This window comes from Mugil cephalus, chromosome 8 (genome assembly GCF_022458985.1).
Source record: "Mugil cephalus isolate CIBA_MC_2020 chromosome 8, CIBA_Mcephalus_1.1, whole genome shotgun sequence".
Classification (NCBI taxonomy): Eukaryota; Metazoa; Chordata; class Actinopteri; order Mugiliformes; family Mugilidae; genus Mugil; species Mugil cephalus.
Window position 1 is genome coordinate 13,040,307 of NC_061777.1, and position 22,787 is coordinate 13,063,093.

General features: G+C 44.7%; 2 protein-coding genes across 3 annotated transcripts; one reads left to right on the top strand and one right to left on the bottom strand.

Annotated features, from left to right (window-relative positions):
- Positions 1–7: 7 nt before the first annotated feature.
- On the bottom strand, positions 8–2,608 carry LOC125012178 (hydroxycarboxylic acid receptor 2-like). Its single transcript, XM_047591964.1, has one exon. The coding sequence runs from the start codon at positions 1,673–1,675 to the stop codon at positions 716–718; it is 960 nt and encodes a 319-aa protein (XP_047447920.1). The 5' UTR covers positions 1,676–2,608; the 3' UTR covers positions 8–715.
- A 2,436-nt stretch (positions 2,609–5,044) lies between these two features.
- On the top strand, positions 5,045–22,762 carry hip1rb (huntingtin interacting protein 1 related b). Of its 2 annotated transcripts, none has more exons than XM_047591862.1 (32): positions 5,045–5,417; positions 11,279–11,342; positions 12,185–12,327; positions 12,422–12,478; positions 12,573–12,653; positions 12,751–12,827; positions 13,027–13,088; positions 13,582–13,722; positions 13,880–13,937; positions 14,903–14,978; positions 15,153–15,320; positions 15,404–15,459; positions 15,563–15,635; positions 16,058–16,241; positions 16,335–16,423; positions 16,513–16,629; positions 16,718–16,819; positions 17,019–17,213; positions 17,744–17,891; positions 18,023–18,109; positions 18,228–18,335; positions 18,703–18,839; positions 19,421–19,531; positions 19,644–19,702; positions 19,812–19,842; positions 19,975–20,037; positions 20,178–20,278; positions 20,450–20,555; positions 20,745–20,868; positions 20,953–21,014; positions 21,249–21,476; positions 21,575–22,762. In XM_047591862.1, the coding sequence occupies exons 1-32, from the start codon at positions 5,325–5,327 to the stop codon at positions 21,581–21,583; spliced, it is 3,210 nt and encodes a 1,069-aa protein (XP_047447818.1). In that variant the 5' UTR covers positions 5,045–5,324; the 3' UTR covers positions 21,584–22,762. The 2 variants fall into 2 exon arrangements, with proteins under 2 accessions (XP_047447818.1, XP_047447819.1); XM_047591863.1 differs by having other exon boundaries at positions 5,048–5,417; positions 15,407–15,459.
- The last annotated feature ends 25 nt before the right edge of the window (positions 22,763–22,787 follow it).

Sequence of the window (22,787 nt, forward strand, 5' to 3'; positions counted from 1 at the left end):
TATTTTATTTTTTTCCAAAGAACTTACATGCATTTCATCTTCTGGGCAATCAGATTTCACAAGTGCAAAAAAGTACAACATTTTCATGATGAAAATAATACGTTGTTTATTATTATTATTATTATTATTAATTTGAACAAATTAACCACCCTAAACATGTAACATATAAGCTCAATATCCATTTAGGTAATTAAGAACTGATACTCTGTGACACAGCTCATTATGTTGTCTTCTTACGACAATATTTTATTTAGATTATATTCAGATAACATCAGTTACAAAGTAGCAAAAGAGTGGAAATGACAGAACATGGCAATAGCGGATGTTTTGAAAAAAACGATACGGAGCAATTACTATACATGGCATGTGTATATAGAGAATAACAAAAACATATACTCAAGAAACCCTGTGCAGCTGAGTTTGTTTTTTACGCTTTGGTTCGGGAAGTAGCTTATGTTTACTGAATGTGAGTTCAAGTTAACCAGATATTGCGCTGCACCCGAAGGTATCTGCTGCTGCTGCTGCTGTCACGCGCTGCTGCAGCATTTAGTCTTATCACATAATCGCCACAATTTGCAAAGGCGGTTTCTATAAAGTGCAGTTAATGTACACCCGATTACAATAAGAGATGCAAATATAGCATCAGAGGCAATATTTTTAAAAGCTTTTAATCTGACGCTGGGTGTGAAGCTGCGTGCCAAATTGGTTTTTGTGATCACAGCTGGCTGATCGACTGGGATCCCGTCTCCCGAGTTTTCTTCTCTGTACTTTCAACGGTCTCGACTTGGGGCAGGTGCAGAGCTTTCCTGCAGATGTTCTTAAAGGCCGGGCTGGAGAAGTAGTAGACCACAGGATCCAGGACGCTGTTGAGATAGGTCATGCAGATGGTGGCGTAAAACGCCGAGGTCAAGTCCTCCAGGTCAGCGCAGACTTCGGATTCGTGCGCCTTGTGGCTCTTGATCCAAATCAGTACCTGCGTTAGGTTGCTTGGGAGGAAGCAGACCACGAAGAGCACCACGACCGCTATGATGAAGTAGAGCGCCTTCTTAATCTTGGCCTGCTGAGCCAGCTGTCTCTTCCTCAGGTGGTCAATGATTTGGAACGTGCAGTAGAGGATCACGAACAGTGGCACGTAGAAGGAAAAGATGAACTCGAACCTGTGCCAGGTGAAATTGCTTTGGGGTTTGACCTCAACCATGAAGCTCTCGCAGTAGGTTGTGTTGTGCTCTAAAGTGAAGATGTGACTCGTCATCAGAGCGGTGACAAACCACATGCCAATCGCACCTAGTGCGGCTTTGGAGACGCTCAAAGAGTTGATGGGGTGATGGGGATGCACCACCCGCAGGTACCTGTCCAACGCGATCGCCATCAAGAAGAAGGTGCTCCCGCTGCGGTTCAGCGCCAGCATGAAGAGGCAGATGTTGCACAGGGCGGGTCCAAACTTCCAGTTGATCCCGGAGTTGTAGTAGCTGGCACGGAGAGGCAGGGCAATGCTGAGCAGGAAATCGGCCATCGCCAGGTTGAAGAGCAACACCGTGCTGCTCTTCCACGGCCTCATGTGGAAGCAGAAGATCCACAGGGCGAAGCCATTCCCGACGATTCCCAAAATAAACTCTGTCGCCAGCAGCGGAGGGAGCACGCTGATCAGCGCGGTTCCGTTGAAGTGGCATTTCATGTTGAGTGGCAAGCCTGCAGATGAAAGAAATGAACCTCTGGAAGCCTGGCTGCATGCTTTAAAGGGAAATGTTGAGAAAAAAAAAAAAAAAAAAAAAAAGTGTTGCAGGTTTGGTTTTCACAGGAAGGAGGGAGGGTTCTGCTATTTTTAAGATATTAACATGCACAAATTAGATAGGACCGGTGCTTTCATGATAAAATGAATGAATTTAATGAATTTACAAAACCTTTACTGGTGGAAATATAATAGTATAATATAGATATAATATAACAGTAGTTCACTAGAAACCAACACCTCTTTTGCCTCTTTACATTTGGCCGAGTGCACTTCTTGTTTCAAATGGAACTTTTCTTCGAGCCGCTTTCGTGAAGTGTAAAGTGTGTAGGAGCCAATCTGTGGTGACCTTTAGTCTCTTCTTCTTTTTCACACACATTTTGCTGCAGATCGGCCAGCTGTCACACTGGTTTAATTCACCACGTTCAGCACTTCATGTGTGAGTGAGTAAAGAGTTCCTGTGTCATACTCCAATTGAACCTCAACCCATCACTTAGAATGTGACTTGCAACTACTGTTAACCACCCTTCAAAGAAGCTGATGAAAGAAAACTGAGCAAAAAGTTTGCATGGTGTCAGACTGAGGTGAAGAAGACACATCCACTTTCTTATAGATAAGTTTTTTTTTGTTTGTTTGTTTTTTGGTTGTTTGTTTTTTGTGTGTGTGTGTGTATTTATGTGTTTGTTGTAACAGTGTCTGTAGTCTGGAAATTTCAGACCATTTTTGAGTCATGAGTAATCAAGTAACAGGAACCATCCATCTAGAGATGTAGCTGGCATCCAGGCCTTATGAGTCCGCCTAATAAGTTTTTCTCAGAACTTCACATGACATTAAATTAGGTGAAACAGAAACGAAACTTCTTTGTTCTAAAGATGGGTTAAAATGTGTGAAAAATGCGTTCACAAATGAGTCTTTTTATAGACAAAGAGCGTTTTGCATGTGGTATGATGTGGTATGATCTAATTTTTAATTTAATTTCTTCCACTTTTCAGTAAGAAGATGGGTGTGGGGTTAACCCCCCCCCATAGTGACATGGCACTGATGAGGCAGATAAAGATGTAAAATGACACTGGAAATTAAGTGAAACAGAAAGTGCCTTTCACACAACTGTTTCACAACAAAAATTTCCTAAGGGAGACTAAGATAATTTTTTTTGATATACTATATTGATCCCCACAATTATGTCCTGCTGTTTGACCCATCCATTTGTTCACACACAGTAATGTGTACAGTGGGAGCTTATTGGGGGTTAGGTGCTTGCTCAGGGCACCACAGCCAAGGACAACGCGGGAGGCGAACCTGTGACCCTTCAAACCACAAGTTGTGTCTCTCACCACTGCGCCACAGCCGACTATTGTTGCTACCGCCCTCTTCTGTGCCGTGGTGAGTTTGTTGTGGTGGGGGCAGAGGCAGAGGACCTTGGACAAACTCTGGTCCATCGCGAACAATGTCTTCCATCCTTGAGTTGAGGAGATAGTTTGTCCCTAAGGCCATAAGACTCTACAACACCTCTGGACTGTGGTAATTGCTGATGCTACTGTCTATTTTTACATATCATTACAAACACACAGGTTAAGTACCTATCCATTAATCTATACACACATGAGTAATACTTCTATTTTTTATTTGTTTTCTATGAAAAAGAAATCGTGCGTTTTATTGGTGGTTTGTGTTGTACAATCTGTAGATCTGTGAATCCTTCCTTTTTCTTTGTTAACAGCGTCACTGGTGTCGTGTCTCTTTCTTTTGCAGTGTTAAGCAACCATAAGCCAGGAAAAAAAAAAAAAAGCCAACAGTCAGGCGGTCAACACGTTAACCTCTGCTGCTGTCTAGTGGATGACATTTGAAAATGTTGGCTTTAGTACAGGCTGGCTGAAGGATGGCTCCATGAGTCAGTGGAGGTATTAATGGGACGACTGCGCTACGTATGAAGTTGCCTGCGACCAAAAGCAAACGTGACTGTGTAGTTCGGGTGTCACAAGCGATTGCGTAGCCACAAATCTATTTTTGTCTCTGATGACTTGTGAAATGATGTGATTAACAAAAGCTTCATGTGTTAAAGGAATTTGGGAGGGGCAAATCATTAAATAAATGAGCCGTACAGGATGTTCAATTAGAACTCCCCAGTGTGCTTTGCTGTGTGACATAAGAATGAGAAAAATGCAAGGAAGGCTTGTGGAGAATGAACTTTCAATCTGTCCATCAGAAATCTGTGCAAGCGTTCACTTAACTATTCTCTTAATCTTTATTCCGGTCTCATCAGATCTGTTTTTGTTTTCTTCTTCCACGGATAAGACTTGTAATTCAGATCCTATGACTTGTTCAGAGTGGGTAGAAAAAAAAATGTGAGAGAGCCTGTTCAGCATGCAGGGCGGACGCTTCCTTTTGTTCCCTTTCTCCTGTTGTCCCATCAGTGTTTCCTCCACCTGCATACCTGGGAACAAAACATCATGGTCGCCGCTCCACCCAGCACAACCAGCGTGTAATTCTAGTCCTACAACCTTGAAGAGCACATAGGTGACGACAATGAAGAAAGAGTTTCTCTGGGTGGTGGGTTTTGAGAACCCAACCCCTGAGAACGATCAACGATGACCTGAAGCTCATCACAAAATGAAGACACGCACCTGAATATACTGTAAAAGCACTGCAGCTTTCTGTGTGTGTGGGACTGGATTGTTTCTGATTAGAGATGGAGGAGTTGGTGACAAACGGATCAGGTTTTTCCACATGCTGCAGGTCATGTTGTTTGTCAGCAGAGTTGGGTGAAGTTGGGCCAAGCATTCAAGAAGTAAAATCACAGACAGGTTGCTTAATAATGGAGAGAATGAGCAAATCCAAACCACAAACGACAGAGAACTTGACACTGTGCACTCATAGCGAAGACAGAAAATGAATCAACTCACCTTCTCCTGCACCCAGAGGAGAAGTAATCCTCAAAGGCTACACCAAATGAATGCTGATGTCTGTTTGCAGTAATAATAAATGCTGATGTGATCAACACAAGCCCTAGTGGGGCCGTTTATTTCTGGTGCAAGTTCGCCCACATCAAGGCACATCCTCTGATCTTGATCTCAGTTTAATTTCCTGGTTTATGTCACCCAAATCAGATGCACTGTGTCTGGATAAAAAGTGAATTTCATTGTAATGGCTGCCCACGGCTGACAGAGAGGCACCGAAGAAAGAAACGAAACGCGGCATTTCAAGGGAAAGCCGATTTGAAACGAAGGTTGACTAAATGTAGAAAGGAAAAAACGCGTGGGAGGATGTCGGTCGGCGGCAGTAGAAGTCATGGTGATGATGATGATGATGATGATGACGGTTGGGGGGAGGATCCATCCACGTAATGCAAAGGCAAATACACGTTCGCTTTTCCTCCTTCAGCCGCGGCGCATCAGCAGTAATGAAGCCGCAGCTCCGGAGATGTCCCTGGCACATTCGCGCACAGCCCGGAGAATAGACAGAAGACGAAGAAGGAGAGCGCGCACACTTCCCCTCTCTTCCGGACGTTTTGCCTCTTTTATTTTGTTGCTGCGGCGGGGAAAGGTGGAGGAGTGACTCTTCGTACAGCCGACGCCGTCATCGCGAAGACTAGAGGATGAACAGCATAAGACAGGTGCCCACTCGGGTGAAATCCAGGCGGACTGAGGCCAACCTCGGAGCGGAGAGGGATCATTTTGACAAGCAGCAGGTAAATGTGAAACGCGGGTTAATGCTCGCTTTAGCACGGGGATCCTGCCTTTTTTTATTTCGGGCCTTCCCGTGCCTTCTTTACCGCATAGGCCACAGTCCCAGCTACCAGTTTAAAATGTTTAGTGATTGAATGAGCTGACTTTGAGGAATTTGGATGAGCATTAATTTCTCGGAAGGGAGGTCCCAAAGTGATGCCTCATGTGGCTTAATTTGACCAACTTACTTTTGCTGGAGGGATTTCAGAAGAGCTGGAAATGGTGACAAGGCTGGCAAATTGTGTGATAGAGTCAAATGCAGATATGTTTTTTTTTTTTTTTTTTGCCTTAAAGAGAAAGTCAGCCAAGTTCATACACATATCTGTTTAGTCCCACCATTCATTCCTCCTGTGTTTGTGTCATGCTGATCTGGTCCTTCCTGTTTGGTCACCTTTCCTCCATTACAGGCATATCTCTAACCGGCCCCCCCTTTATTTTTTAGATGCAACCCTCAGGAAACGTTAAAAAAATAATCACATTTGCCTCCTTTTAAACACAATCAATGTTTAACACACTGTCCTTCCCCAATACCTCACTTGCTTTCTGACTTGTTGCCTCTGAGGAATGTAGCTACAACAGGTGCCTCCTTTTTTTTTTTTTTTTCTTTTTTTTGTTTTGTGGTTCCTGGCTGCTAATACGCCAAGATAAACACGCCTCACACGAGAAGGAAGTAAGGAAGAGTCTGGCAGAGTCAAAGTATTGTTGACTGAATTCTTGAAGACAAACACTTTTGCGAGGCACACGCCCCGGTCCGACAGTCGTACGTGAGATTAAAATGAGCTGCGTTGAGCAACTAAACAAACTGCCTGTCTGCTCAGACCTACAGCACCTCTGGTATTTAATTATCTGACGCGGCCTGAGCTTTTCCCACGTCAGTGTTTTATTTGCTTTCTGAGCACGTGTGGAGAGGTGGAGCCGAGGTGTTTGCACCCCTGGGTGTGTGTCCTCTGTTCCGCTTCATCGATATCAAAAGTAAAAATGTATGTGCAGTGCTGCAACGTTATGTTATAGCTGAAAGGAAATGTCTTTTGGCCGCCCCCCCATCTGCGAGTTCGCATTGCTTCGTAGTGGAGCATATTCTTTGAACACAACACCAAATGGCATCACAGTTTGGCTTTCAAGACGAGGCATTGTTGCCTCGGTGGTTCCCGTGCTGTGAAACAAACGTTGCACAAGGCGTGCTGTTGTGTGGAAAACTACTCTCGGTGCATTCCTGAAGAAGTAAGATGACCTGCTCGGAGCTGGTTTTCTTGTTGAAGTGAAGTGAGGCCTTCAGGGAAGCGAGCAGCCACTGCTCGGCTTAATGGATTCGCTTGGCAACATGCAAATGAAGTGTAAGGGAGAATCTGAGCCTAGACCGGCAGGTCGGTGGACTCCCTATTGTTACATAAAACACGCTGCTGTACAGATGTTGCTCAGGTTCTTTGCATTGTGGCCCGGTGGTATGTAGGAGGGAGACTGCGTGTCCCCCCCCCCCCCCCTCCACACCACCTCCCCGTCACAGAGTTCATCAGTACTGCTGATTCATGCGACACAGCGACTGAAACTCCTCTCCCTCTCCGGCCTTCTCTGCTCTTCCTGCCGACCTCGGCACCAAGGTGAAACGTCTCACACAGCGCCCTGTGTGTTTGTGTGCGGTGTTTGCTTTCCCCCCCTCGCTGCTGTTGCCTGAGTGAGCGCCCATGGGGGAGAGAGAGAGATAGGTAGGTAGGTAGGTAGGTAGGTAGGTAGGTAGGTAGGAAGGAAGGAAGGAGAGAGAAGTGGGGAGGAGGGGGGATGGGAGTAGCACAGGATACACAGCTAAGCTGAGTAGGAGTAGAGAGCATTAAAAGCATTTTGACTCGTAGTGTGTGTGTGCGTTTGTGCGTTATTAAATGTTTTTGCAGTGAGATTTTCGAATCAGCTGTGACCTTTAGCATTTCCTGCTAAATGCGAGGCGTCAAATTCTGAAGGGATGTACCTCATACGATTCTCATACGCTATTTACACAACACATGCTCATGATGCATGTGAGTTGTCACTGACAACAGACCAACGATAACTAGACACAGTGTAATCATAATCATACTCATGCCTGTTAACAACTTGTGAATGAGTATATCAGTGTGTGTAGTGTTTATGTGTGTGCGAGTGTATTTATATGTTTTATTTGTTTTTTATTTGTGTGAAGGACTCTGGGTTGCATTTTTTTTTTGGTAGGAAAAGTGCTATATAAATAAAGTTTGATTTGACGGTATACATTTCCTCGGCTTCCATACATCATGTGAATCACATCCCTCAGAAAACGGGTCAAGAAGCAATCTAGATTCAGCCTGTTGCTCGTTTTAATATAATACACATAATTTAATAAGACATAAAAGCTGGTTATAATCTAATAAGTCCCTCCATCTGTGCAGCCATTCAGCGGTTCGGTCGATCAGTTCACTCTTCCTTAAGTTCGTCCGTCCAAACTGGCCGTGTTGACATTTAAGTTAAACCCAGACATGTCTTGTCTTGTGCGTAGCTGTCACCAGTGTTCCTAACTTGGATCATGCTGCTTCCATGGGTTTCTCAACTGCGTCGAGATCGAATCGGACTCCGAATTTTTTGCAGAGCATCTGACAAACCTGACAAACCCACACAATCTACATGCATGTAGATTGTGTGGGCCGGTGGAGAGCTTTTGTTATCTTTGTACACAATATGCATTGCAGTGGCGTGTGCAGTGTACTTTCTCTTTGGGAGGCCGAGCTTTGAGGAGGAAAACAAGACGTGCAGTGCGGGTTTGGTTTGATGCCTGTGTTCATGTGGGAGAGGAAGGGATGAGGACTCAGTCTCCCATAGGAAGACGGAAGCAACACAATGAGAATAAAATGTGTTGCAAAACCAACTGGTCTGGAAGAGAAAATCACGTGAACTCTTTGTGTTATATAATAGTCCACACTTAATAAATGCATTTCCTCTGTTGGTTTTGAATGAATTGTTAGCGTTGTTAATAGTCCTACTTGAAGCTAACCTCGCCTAGTAGGTGTGGGACGGCGTGTTGAGGTCTGAGTGTGACCTTGTTCGCCAGATCCCCAGCAGCAGTCTGTTGAATTAAGCTGATAAAGACCTGGAATAAGTGCTCTCGTCTGGTGGCAGCATGAACAGTGAGGAGCAGCTCTGGTGTAGCGTTGATGCCTTTGATTTCCTTAGCTTCGAGCACTGCGTCAGGCCGGGATGTCCAAGCACATGGACACGCTGCTCAAAAGCAGAGATGACACGGTAAGAGGAGACGCCTGGTATTAAAGCAGCGCGCGGGTGTTTGTCGCGAGCTAGCGTGCTACTACTACTACACTAATGCTAGCTGGACCTTATGGCAGCCCTTTGGGATTAGTGGAGGCTTTCCCTCTCTCTCTCTCACTTCTCCTCTCTGCTGGTCGGAGGATTCACTGACCCTGGAACGTGATGCAGAGACACGGAGGATCTCTCAGACAGGCGGGCTTTGTTAATAGAGAGTGGATTTCTCCTGACTTACATTTAACCGTGACTTTGGGAAACCGTCTGCGTGCGTCCGTGTTGCGCTGATGCGAGGCTCGATAGTGAGCTTTTGAGTGCACTGTGCAAACAATGAGTAACCTCAAAGTCTTAAAATAACTACAACAATTTGTAACAGTCCCAGCAGTTTGAGAAGCTGAATGTAAACGGTTACATGAAGAGTGTATTGACCCTTTTCTATCATAATGTATTAAGAGTCATATTCTAAGGTTTTGTTAGTCGCAGCCCTGCTAGTGACTGGAGGGCCATTGGTTTGATCTCCTGTCTTCATTACTTCAATTGTGGCCTTGAGCAAATACATGTAATTCGACAAGTGGCCCTGAAACTCCCTATGGTAGACAAAAATGCTTCAGTTGACGGCGGCTGGCCATCGTGCACTTCTTTAGGCGGTAAACTGTGCGTAGTACTTGGTCACTGTGCCCCCTCCATCTCTGACTGACAGCCATTCTGAATGTACTATGAGAGTCTCCCTGCAGCCTCGCTGCTCAGCAGCCATCTGTTGAGGCCTCTGTGCCAGGCTCTGTGTGCCAGAGCGCGGCCCCCATCCAACCCAATCTTCTGCCCCAGCTGGCGGCCTTCCTCCCCCAACAAACCCCTCATTGTCACACGGACCTCCATGCTAGCCCCCCGCACTCGCCCAGTGTAAACGAGGCCCTCGCAGCTCATTTGCGTCAGAAGGGGGCGGGGACGGCCTCCCATTAACCAGCACACCCGTGTCTCGCTCCGGACCTCAGTTTTCGCCCACAGTAGCCCCTCTGTGCTCTCTTGTGCGGCCCCATGTGTGTTTTTGGTGGTTGTGTGTGGATCGGAGTGGGCGACTCCCGGGTTTCTAATGCATTAAAGCAGCTTTTGTGGTGTTTTGTCGGGTTAAGGGCCTCTGACGCCAATATGTGATCATGGTTTAAACAAATATGCGGCGTGGATTTCTAAACCAGTGTTTCAGGTTAAGACTGAAGAACTGGAGTCCTATGCTTAGATGTTTAAAAAACCACTTTACCAAGTAAGACGAGTCATACTGTGGTAAAAGAGAGGCTGACACCGGGCAGTTTGCCCCCATTAATGTCTAAACTCTGCAGTGGATTATTCTCTTATATAATACTGACATGTTGACGCTGGGCTGCAAGCGGATATGACGGCCTTCAACACACCTGTTTTAAAGGACACAAGGCAAACAAGTGGATACAAATTGCCCAGGGTTTGACACGTGCTCCCATGCGTCACTCACATATGAGGATTTTTTTGAATAATCGTTACAGGTTATTTCAAATTGCACCCGGTCAGTTCAGCAATTACTGAGGGGAGTTGTTTTGTCTCGTTGCAGCTTTGACTGGTTCGTGTCTGTGAGCGAGTGATTGTGATCCAAAAAAAAAAAAAAAAAACATGGCGGTTAACCCTGTTCGATTTTTATCAATGGGTAGCTGCTCCGCATTCCTCTGCTGTGTCCAGTTGGTTTCAGATAACAACATGAATTTTACAAGAGCGCTCAAAAAAAGCCATTTAAAACACTCCAGCAGCCCACCCTCTAAAAATGTTTTAGTTTTTGTGTGTGAACGGGAGAAATTTAAAGTGTTTCTTTAAACATGTACTCGCACTGTGTTACAAATGACATACAAATTAAACAAAGGGTCATAGGCAAAAACAAGACGGTTGTTGTGGTGCTGGATTCTTGTTCTTTATATGCTAAAGAGGGTTTTAACAGCTGAGGACTCTCCCTCCCCAGACTCCTCCTAACCATAATGTAATGGGCACAGGCTGGGGTATGAACACTGTTACGCAACACGACCATACTATAAAAGCGTGTCATGTTATTGTACCTGTGGCTGCATGAAACAGGGTTTAGCATGTGTGACACATAGACCCAGCATATGTGTGTCTGTCTCTCCGCTCCAGCTCCTTCTCGCCGACACTTGTTCTACCTGCTGGACAGGTTACAGAGCTTCGTGTCTTGTGGCGACATATCCAGCAGGACGATTAGAGATGTTATCGTCGAGTTTGCCTCCATTGAACCGAGCCTCCTCTTCACGCTAACAACAGAAGGCTGATGCCTATCTTACCTTCCTTTCTGTCGATATTTAAGTTTAGTTCATTCAAATAAGTGAGAAATAAAACTGCAGCACATAAAGTCAGTCTAACCGTGAAGCAAGAGCCCCGTCTGTGCACGGCAACCGTGTGTACACAACAGGTTGTTATGCGTTTTGACTGCTGGTCTTCATTCAACTTGTCACGACCTACGTGTTTGTCGTTTGCCATGTGGGTGGAGAATCCAGGCGTGTGACATCTAACGTTAAATCCTCTCCTCTTCTCACAGCTCAACAGCATCAGCAAAGCCATCACCTCCACCGAGACGCCTGTGAAGGAGAAGCATGCCCGACGTATCCTTAAAAAAATGTTTCCAAAAACAGAATCAGTAGGGGGTTTCCGCATACACAAAGACTTAGAGTTAAAAGCTAAACAAGACTCAAGCAAAATCTGTTCAGTACGTTTGAGGCTTGAGCACTGACTGCCTGACTGCCTTACCTGACAAAACCTCTGAAAACCAGAGGGTTGGCTGTGGTTGATAAAGTGAAAGTGGACGTGAAGAAAGCTAAGCTGTTAAAGAACTAATAAAGAACTAAGAACTAATATATATACATATATAAGACTATAAGACTTAAGGATGTGGTGTAGGAACAGGCATCAGTTTGAGAGGTAAAGCAACAGATTATTTACTTTGATTTCTCAGATTATGGAGCGATATTTTCGTGGCACTTCAAATATGTGAATTAAAATATTTAGCTTAGCAGGAGACAGAACAGACACACACCGTGATTTGCAGAAATATTTTTAAGCGAAAGTAATCATGAAGCCAGCCGTGATATTTCCTTCTTCTGGAAAGGCTAAATCAACAGTGAACCGCATTCTTCCATTTTGAAGTCAGCATGAAACGGCAGTTTGGAAACCACCTTTATCTTGTAATGGGATAGACTTCCTTACTGGACGGGGTGGAACAACCTGTAGCATATCAAAGCACATCAGCTAGAGTTTGATTTAAAGGTCAGATTTGTTAATGTTATCAGGCGGCTCATGTTTTTAAAGTGTACATGTGTAGTGAGGTGGGGATAAGCAGAATAAACAGATTTGTGTGTGTTAAAAACACAGACTGAAAGGATATTTGTGCGCCTTTTAATACCTGCCAGCAAATACGGTGGTTCACCCTTAACGGTGATAACAACAGGAATCATTCTGGGGACTCACAGGGAGAAGGGAGCCTACACCTTCTGGTCCTATGCTCTGGGCTTCCCCCTGGCCAGCAGCTCCATCCTCAGCTGGAAGTTCTGCCACGTACTGCACAAAGTCCTGCGAGACGGGCACCGCAATGTAAGGCACCAAGTACCCACAAAGTCTGACTTCCTGTTTGTAATTGTTGAAAAAAAATAATTTTCGGTGCTAACTCAAGCACTCCCCTTCTCAGGTCCTACAGGACTGCATGAGACATCACAGTTCTCTTGTAGAAGTCGGGAAAATGTGGGTAAGTCTTGTCCGTGTTTTTTTGTTACACTTCTAAGAACAGTTTCAATAACGGCAAATGTTAATTCTTGCTCTTCGGCTCCTGCTGTTTCCAGGCCCACCTCCATGACAGATACGGACAGCTAGTGGCTCTCTATACCAAGCTGCTCTGCACAAAACTGGAGTTTCATGCTAAGGTGAGCGCATCCTCCGCATCCGCATCCCTCCGAATTTGGTGATGCTGTAAAACCTAAGGAGAGGAAACTAAACCTTCTATACTGTACCTCAATGCAGCATACGGATATCCCACCGAACCTGGAGGTCACAGATGAAGTCCTGGAGCGCACCGCAGGAACAGACATTAATAATGTGTGAGTTTCAAAATACAGTGAAGTGATCATCGTGTATTAAATATGCTATATGATTTTTATCATCATCTTTGTTCATAAAATACGATGACGAACCTTGCCAGCCTTTCATTTCACAGGGTCACATCATCATTGTTTCTAGGTTGGGGGTGGGGAGGGGGCTCTTTTCTGTGTAACCGAGGTATCATCTTCTCTCATGCAGGTTCCAGCTCACAGTGGAGGTGTTTGATTACCTGGACACGGAGCTGCGGCTGGCAGAGACAGGTGAAAACAAAAACTCCTCCCACCTTTTCGCCGTCCTTCTCTTAGAGGCAAGAGAAACGTGATCTGCAGTCGAGGGCTGCTGCCTGCAGACATTATCTATTTATGCGCGAGAACCTAAGAGCCTATTCACATGGACTGTGATCCATTTTGTTAGATGCGAGAGTCTCAGCTCGTCTCCTGTTTTTTTTTTTTTTTTAACTGATGAGGAAATGCCTGTAATTAGAGTGCATTAAGTTGATTTCCTCTCATTTAGGCGTAATGGTATGCTACTCCCAAGCTTGCAGGGTGGAGGCCCGGGATCCTGTCTCGATCCCGTAAACAAATCTTGCAGCTGTATTCTGAATGGCGTGCGGTTGTACTCGCGAGTGTTGCCACAGCCTGAGCCCCGACCCCCCTTCAGAGTCCACCCTCTCCATATCCGGCACAGACATTTCTAAAAATAACAGTGCGAAACGAAATATTTCTAACGACTGCCTTTGATTTTCTCTCCCAGTGATTCGACAGCTCAACACATCCATTGCCATCTCCACTCTCACATCGGGCCAGTGTCGCCTGGCTCCACTCATCCAAGTTATCCAGGACTGCAGCCACCTCTACCACTTCACCGTCAAGCTGCTGTTCAAGCTGCATGCCTGTAAGCACAGATACCACCCCAGAAAATCAATATTCAGCTTAAGCCTTCGTCTATAAAAAGTTCTCTAGCTGATGCGTCCAAGATATTTCTGTTCTTTTGTGTGTATCTGATGAATATGAACCATACTGACAAATTTGAATCATGTCGCGTATTTCAGGTCTCCCTGCTGATACCTTGCAAGGACACCGGGAACGATTCCACGACCAGTTCCACAGGTAAGCTGCCCAAGGCCCAAAGCTATGAACGAACAAGAGAGACTGCATCAAAGGTTTTTCCGTTTTGTTTTGTTTTTTTTTTTGACAAAGGAAGTCTGCAACATTATCTTGCCTCACCCAGTCACCACAGCACTTTGAACTAATGCAAATGTAACCACCGTGTCCCTTCCCCCACCCTTTATCCGTTTGTCAGTTGGCGTCATTATCACATTTATATTTGCTGGTGAGTTCAGGGGCCTCTGAAGTTCAGAGAATGTGTCACAGATTATACAGAAAAGTTTAGGGGCGTCCTAACAGTCGGTTTGTTACATGCACGTGAAAAAACGAATTATTGCCATAATCAGACTATAACAGGAGAACTTAAGTGCATGTAAACACGTTACTCCGATTAAAATCGGAGTTCTCATTATTCCGATTGAGACACCCAGATAGTGCGATTGGAATTCGGTTTTCTGCCGCCATGTATACGGATTAATCGCAGTATTGATCAGATAATGCGTGTGCGCATACTCCACAACAGCTGCACTGGCATGAGACCCTGGAACAAAAACATCCAAGTAAGCCAGTCGTAGAAGAAGAAGAAGAAGATAAACAGAGCCGTTAAAGGAACCGTCTGACAGATAGCGTGGATCTTACCTGCACCAGATGTAGCGCGAACATTACATACGAGATTTAAAAATGTACAATTATCCCTATGGTTGTTGTTTGAAATACTGGTTTGGCGCATGAACGACTCGGGCCGTATTAATATGGTATTAACCTACTGAAAAGACATGTATCGCCACCTAGTGTGGAGGAGGAGAATAGTTATTCGGTTTTCTTGCGCTGCATGTAAACTGGGACGAGGACTGTAGTCAGAAAGTCGAATTTTGAGCATAGCTCGATTAAGCTCTGCATGTAAACGCACTGTGTGATATAACAAAGGAAAACCACTGTGCTTTAACATGAGGTTCTTTCTCCCACAGCCTTAAGACCTTCTTCAATAGAGCCAGGGACATGCTCTACTTCAAGAGACTCATCCAGATCCCCAAGCTGCCTGATGTAAGTGCTCCATCTTGGAAGCCTCCCCCATAAACCAGATGCAGCTACTGTAACCTACAGGGAAACTGGCTTATTATTTTTGTGAACAGCAAAAGCAGTCTGTTGCAGTTCAGCACAGAAAGCATGAGAGAATACTGTTATGTTTTTAACCAACTTTTTGTCACTCTCCTCCAGTCCCCACCCAACTTCCTGCACGCCGCCTCACTGGCCAAACACGTGAAGCCAGTGGTGGTCATCCCCGATGAGGACGAGCCGGAGCAACAAGACGACGATGACGACGACCCCGAGCCGCTCATTGAGGTCAGCGAAGTCTCAACACCCAGCTTACAGCCACAGCAGCAGGTACGGGGCGACAGACGCGTGTGCGTATAAGTTAAAGCTGTTGGTTTAAGTTTCTGTCATATTTATTCATTTCTTTTTGTCAGCAGCTGGACATATTTGATCAGGCATTTGGACCTCCGAATGGAGGCTTTGATGACAGGTGAGTTTTTCCCCACCACAGCCTCTCGGTTTCTGATTGATTATTCGGTTTCGGTAGTTTGTCTGTGCCTGCACATTGTGACAGTGGGTTTCCTGCCTGGCAGGGATCTTCAGATCGAGAGCCTGAAACGGGACCTGGAGCTGCTGAGAGCAGAACTGGAAAGAGTGAAAGCAGAGGTAGGGGCAGTTCGCTCCGAATAACCTGTTGCTTGGTTTTAGGAGAACTTTCTGTGTGTGTGTGTGTGGGACAGCAGAGGGCACGATTATCTATGTGCAAAGGAATCTGGGTCATTTGTTGGGCGGATGCAGATCCTACTCCTGACATGTAGAATGTGGCAAGTAGCCTCTGAAGCAGAGGTGTGACAGAAGTCAACTGTTCACGTCACAGATGCGATCTCCTTTGACTTCTCTGTTCCTCTTAAAGCAGATGTAAAAAGATTTAAATGCGAGGCTACCTAAGGAGAGACCAGGAGATATGAAATGAATGCGTCTTGTGGAATAATAATGTTCGTCATACAATAAGAATAATAAACTTAAGAATAATAAACTGCGTTTACATCGTTTTTTCCTGAACTCCGTCCCATTTCGCCCTCCTAAAGGCTCAGCGCTACATCACGCAGCTCAAGTCCCAGATCAACAGTTTGGAGGCAGAGCTGGAGGAGCAGCGTGCGCAGAAACAACGCGCCCTCGTGGAAAATGAGCAGCTGCGCATGGAGCTGGAGGCAACACGCCGCCGAAACGCAGACCACGAGAGCTTGCAGACCACCTTCATTGAGGCCGAAAGTAAGACCTCCAGTGATCTCTCCGTCCTACAGGGCTAGAGGGCTGCTATCGTGAACGAGATAAAACTCTCATCTCTCTTTCTCCTCTGAGCAGAAAGGGCACAGGCCACTGAGCAGCGGTACAACAAGCTGAAAGAGAAGCACACGGAGCTGGTGGCCAGTCACGCTGAATTACTTCGGAAGGTACAGACGGGCTGCAGAGCAGTCCCGAGACGTTTAATTAGATGTCGGCGCCTGGCCGCGTGTGGGTTAATGTGTTAATGTGTTGACAGAGTGCAGACACGGTGAAGATGCTGTCGGTAACCCAGCAGACACAGGAGGAAGTGGAGAGGACCAAACAGCAGTTGTCCTTTGAGGTGGATCGGATAAAACAAGAAGCAGACATGAAGGTGAGTGTTGAGTTGCCGTTGGAGCGTGCGCATGTCGTGTAGGTGTGGACGTTTGCCTTGCTCAGCCTGGTTTCTGTTGCCCCTGCAGTTGGAGGAGCAGAAGTTCGAGATGGAGAAGCTGAAGAGGGAGCTGGAGGAGAAGATGGCAGAAATGGTGCGGATCCGGGCGACTTTGCAGAGCAGCGAGAAGGTGAGCCCGCCCGCGGCGCGTTGACGCAGCGGCAGCCTTGGCCTGGTGTCCAGCTTTTATTCGCCTTCATTTAGTATTCAGAGTTACCGTCGGCTCTGAGGCTCGAGGCACGCCACACATTTCCGGATGGACTTTCCCGCCGACACTCACCGCCATCTGTCTCTCCTGGCTCCCCTCTTTTGCTCTCTGTCTTTGCCAGACGTCGGAGCAAGTGAACAGCTCAATGACAGCTCTGCAGGCAGAGAAGGAGCGCTTGATGCGATCCGTGAGCGAGAAGGAGGCGGAGCTGTCGTCTCTGCGGCAGTCCGCGCAGCTGCAGCAGTCGTCGCTTCAGCAGGAGCGAGAGAAGAGCAGCAGGGAGCTCGGGGAGCTGCAGGGCAAACTGCAGGAGAAGGTCAGTCAGGACGGTAGAGCCCAGCTCAGTGCTGTGAGATACAGACTGGCCTCCATTTACTTGCATTTTTATGTCTTTATGAAAAAGCTGGAACGAGAACAAAAGGGCAACATATCTTTGTAAGGAGCCTTTTATTTGTGAACTCATTTGAGCTCAAGACAAATTATTTTCATTTTAGCGAAAAAGTGATGTGTAGTTTAGATGTATATGCACCAAAATAATGATTGTTATGTCTTATTTCCAAAGCAGATTTCTGAAATTTTATTGAATTTACCAGGTTAATATGAATTAATAAAAGCATAAGAGAATTATTAGCACCTCATGAAAACCTCTCAGCTTAAATAAAGTATTTTTAAGGAAACGGTCCATAACTGGAACGTGGCCATAGCTCATATAAATGTTGTCAAAACGAAGCAAAAACGCATCCAACTAATAATAAACTCTGCTTTGGCAAATAGTTAATCATGCACTTATATGTGTGTTTTGTATATAAACATTAAGTCGTGTGTGTGTTTATTCGCCGAATGTAGACGAGTCAAGAGCAGCAGATGAAGGCGAAGCTTCTGGAGGAGCAGTTTTCTCTTCTGCAAGGCACCATAACAGAAGCCGAGAACATCATCCAAGATGCTGTTGCCAAGCTGGACGATCCCCTTCATATACGCTGCACCAGCTCTCCAGGTCCGACTCCTACGCTGTTATTTCAGGCTGAAAATAAATCAAATTAACATCAGACAAACTAATCACAGAGAGCAGAAATCTACCTGACACTTAAACAGAGCTTGTGTGTTTTTTTTTTGTTTGTTTTACAGATTACCTCATAAGCAGGGCGGAGGCCACACTGGGCTCCATTGACAAAGTGAAAAAGGGCCACGCAGATTATCTGAAGAACATGGGGGGTGAGCTTCCTCTGCTTCTGATTTGACTCATCCTGTTGACCCCATGACACTCTGTGCTTGGTTTATTAGGTTTGTTTGTGTGGTCTTCTGCTCTCTTACTGTATGTTGTTGTGACCAGATGCTGGAGGGCTGCTGAGGGCACTGACCCAGTTCTCCCACTTGACTGCGGACACAATTATTAACGGCAGCGCCACTGCGCACATGGCACCCACTGACCATGCAGACCGTAAGGAATAGTCTATGTTCTTTCACTGGAATTAAGAAAATTAGAGGAGATTCAACTTTATTGTCATTACACTTGTACAGATACAAGGCAACACAATGTAGTTTAACATCTAACCAGAAGTTCAATGAGCAGTAAATGCATGGAGCATAAATAATTATTAATATTACTAAACTAGTACAATATTTGGCACATAGTACTGTGCAAACAGATTATTTAAAGTGTGCGTGTGCAGTCCAGTAGTGCAGTGGTGATGGTGTAACATAGTTAGCGAGGGGTGTGAGTGGATTGGTGTGTAAGGGTCGTAGAGATCAGTTCACGCCACGTCTGAATTTTATTTAACAAACGTCTGCTCTTTTACCCCCTGCAGGACTGACGGAGAACTGCAGAGGCTGTGCCACCGAGAGTCTGCAGTACTTGAAGGAGCTGAAGTCCAAGACCACCCTCCAGAGGGCCGACCCAGCCTCTATTCGCGTAATCATTCAGAAGATCCTGCACTTGGGCCAGGTGAGAGAAAGCACAATTTCTTCTGCACGTTAAAATTATTTAGTTATCTTGTCCCATTAGAGAGAATAAGGAGCCCTTAGGCCACAGTTGGAGATATGCACCAAACTAGTTTTTCAGACGTGCTTTGAAACATCAACTTAATCTACCTCACCATGTTATTATTAAGCATTACTACCACCTGTCTTGCCTTTAGTAACCTGATGTAGATCTGCACACCAGTAACCCAGCATCTACAAGTGACATGTAGGATCCCAAATTAAATTTAAGAATTATGAATTGAACACATTTATTTAGTGGCTTCTAAGGAGACCATAAATAAATACTTGAACTATAAAGGCAATTTAGTTTGGACTTATTAAGGACTTGGTTTGAATAAATGAGGTTTCTGGTAATTCTTACAATTTTTATTTGACCTTTTGTGGAAACCTGAGCCTGCTGCTTCAGATATATTTACGACCGAAAGCCGTACAATAATTAAATTGCGTTATTTTAGAGTAATACAATCACCCCGACCCGTTAACCAGTGGTGTTTTCCCCCCAAACAAACGTGACTAATTTATTTTATTTTTTTTTTAATCTAGGAGCTGCGGCCGAAAGGCATGGACATTCGTCAGGATGAGCTGGGAGATCTGGTCGATAAGGAGATGGCAGCGACATCAGCAGCTATTGAGGAGGCAGTTCGCAGGATTGATGTAAGTGGAGTACACCTTTGCTTTAAGATATTTTCTCTGTAGTGAACACGCGATAATATCATACACTGTATTCATTGTAACTCATAAGCGTCTCATATGCTTTTGCATTTAGGAAATGATGAATCAGGCACGAAAGGACACGACAGGAATTAAACTGGAGGTCAATGAAAGGTCCGTTTGTTTCTTTTTAAGTCAGTTAAATACCAGCTTATAAGAAGATGCTTCACGTTCCCTGAAGAAAAATGCCGTATCTTGTTAATTAGGTTTTTCTCTTTTGCAGAATCCTCTTCAGCTGCACTGACCTCATGAAGGTACAGTATGTCTTTCACGCTACGGCACACGATGTCCTATTTTTAAATTACATTCCCAATGAACATATGTGCCTGATTTTATTTATTTATTTTTTTATCGTTTCAATCCTCTTATCTCTCCTTGTCCTCTAGGCCATCCGCATGCTGATCATATCATCCACAGACTTGCAGAAAGAGATTGTCGAGGGTGGGAGGGTGAGTCAGACTTTTCTATTTCTGAATCCAAATGCGGCAGGTTGTTTTTTTTTTTTTTGTTTGTTTTTTTTTCCAAGAGTGGGACGTTCTGTTCCATTCAGAAATATCCTCTAACAGCGCTAATGTTTTTGCTTGTTCAGGGCGCGGCCACCATTAAAGAGTTCTACGCCAGAAACTCTCGCTGGACTGAGGGACTCATCTCGGCTGCCAAGGCAGTAGGATGGGGAGCCACGGAGATGGTGTAAGTTCTCAGCTTGCGGATGTTTAAATCACTTTATTGTACCTAACCACCTTCAATACCGTGCCAAACTAATTGTGCCACTGCAAACACGACCTGCGGTAATCAAGCCGCTTCCTCTGAAATCATGCAGGGAAATGAAGTCATTCATGAAATTATGCTCTTGTCTTGCAGAGAGTCTGCTGATAAGGTGGTGCTGCACACAGGCAAATATGAGGAGCTGATCGTCTGCTCTCATGAGATCGCTGCGAGCACTGCACAGCTGGTCGCTGCCTCAAAGGTAATCTTCTCATTTCTAACTGTTAGTGCTATGTAATACTGAGTGGGCCTTAATGCCGTGTTACGCCTCTCAAACGCGGGGGTTTTCCCTCTTGTGACAAACTTTCTTTTAGCACATTGACTGAGGCTGATTTCGTAGATTTTATCCTGCGTTATCTGGTCTAATTCAACTTCTTTCCTCTGCACTCAGGTGAAGGCAGATCGCAACAGCAAGAAGCTGTCGGTTCTCCAGCAGGCTTCCCGCCATGTGAACGAAATGGCGGCTAACGTGGTGGCCTCTACAAGGACGGGCCAGGAGCACCTGGAGGACAAAGGTGAGTGCGGTCACATTGGATACTAGATCTGTATCGCAGAATTTGAGCATCTTGTCTAATGTTTCATATGTGTTTTATGTGCAGACACGATGGACTTCTCTGGCATGTCCCTCATCAAGTTGAGAAAGGAAGAAATGGAGTCACAGGTAGGTCATGGGCATTTGTTTTGACCTTTGACATATATGATGATATATATATTGAAAACTTCAATACCTCACATTTCTTCAATTAAATTTAATGTGGTGGCTATTCTTATATTATCCAAACTATGGTTTGTTTGTTAACTGGTTAAACGTGATGAACGTTATGAAATAAACTTAAATAAATGCAACAGAAAGCATTGTGGCTGCAGCCAACCACTGGTTTATTTTGCTCCTTAGGTGAAGGTGCTCGAACTAGAAAGTCAGTTGGAGAACGAGCGCCTGCGTCTGGGCGAGCTGAGGAAGAAGCACTACGACCTGGCCGGAGTTCCCCCAGAGCTTCCTGAGGGCAACGGTGAAACCTCCTCACTGGTCCAACCTGTCTCTATGTCACCGAAACCCACCAAGCCCGCCCTCTCGAAGAAACCTGCGCTGGCCCAGAAACCCCACATCCCACCCAAATCTATGGTAATGTACTGACATTAAAGCAAAAAAAAAAAAAGAAAAAAAAAAAGATGAAGATGCAACTTTTTGGAAAGTCTAATTTATTCCTCTTTATGTTTCAGTTTAAGTAAGTGTTTGAGCAGAAGATGGGAGTTCTTCACTACACGGTGGCTGGATTGAGAAACAGAAAGATGGCCTTTTTTTGAGCATACAGTTCCTTTAAGTGGCATGCTGACAATCTTCTGTCTCATCCTGCTTCTTGTTTCTTTTATTTCATTTTTTTTGTTGTTGTTGTTGTTTGCCAAAATGGATCAGAAGTCAGATATTGGACACTTGATGCCTGTAAGGATAACGCTGTCTTCACATCTTGTCTTTTAAAAAGATAACACATCCAAGGCATATAACATTTTTTTTTATTATTATTTCAATATTTGGCGTCAGGAACAAAAAGGCTAAATTATATATACTTTTAGGTTGCTATTTTTTTTCTGCATTACTAACTGTTTTAAATGATCAAGCACTACTGCTCCTTTTTTAGAATGTAAACGCCGATGAAGACCATGAATGGACAGCGTATCTTGTGCTTGTAGGTCACTAGATCTGATCATGCCCTGGACAGCCTTCTTTTTTTTTGCACACCGTTTGGGACATTCATCACAGAGCACATCACATTTTTCTTAACGTACACTTTCATACTATTTAAGTTGTGGTGGGGGAGAAAAAGGTGAATCACGTCATGCGTGTCCACGTTGCTGCAAGTTTTACATACCTCCCGCTTTGCCTTCACAATGTCCCTCTTTTGTGCAAAACATCTTTCATTGTCAACAGTAGAAGATTGTCTCAGTTGCCTTGAAATGTGCTGTACCGATGCATTAAATAATACCTGTAAAGGCACACAGTCTGTATAGGCGTGTACAACTCACACCAAGTATAATTTATATCTACACTCATCTCTTGAATGTCCCTTTACTAGAGAAGAACCTGGATATCTTATAGGTAGATGTAAAGCTTGCACACAAATATTGGATGTAGGTGTCCTTAATTATCAAATTACACCTTTAGGCTGAAGGTGAAGATTTAGGGTTTAGTTTATTATCAATATCAAGGTGTTTCAAGTCTTCTCTGCCTCTGGGATCTTTTTTCTTACAGGGTCTTAAAATGCATCTTTTTATGTTCTGTCCTTTCCTCTGTACGAAATGTCTTTATACACTCAGATCTATTAATATATATTTTAGTAAAGATATACTGGTGGTTTCTCCTTGTAAGAAGTGTAAATGTAAGACAAATGAACAATAAATGTTTGATTTTAAGTGGCTTTTGTGTTTCTTCGTCATA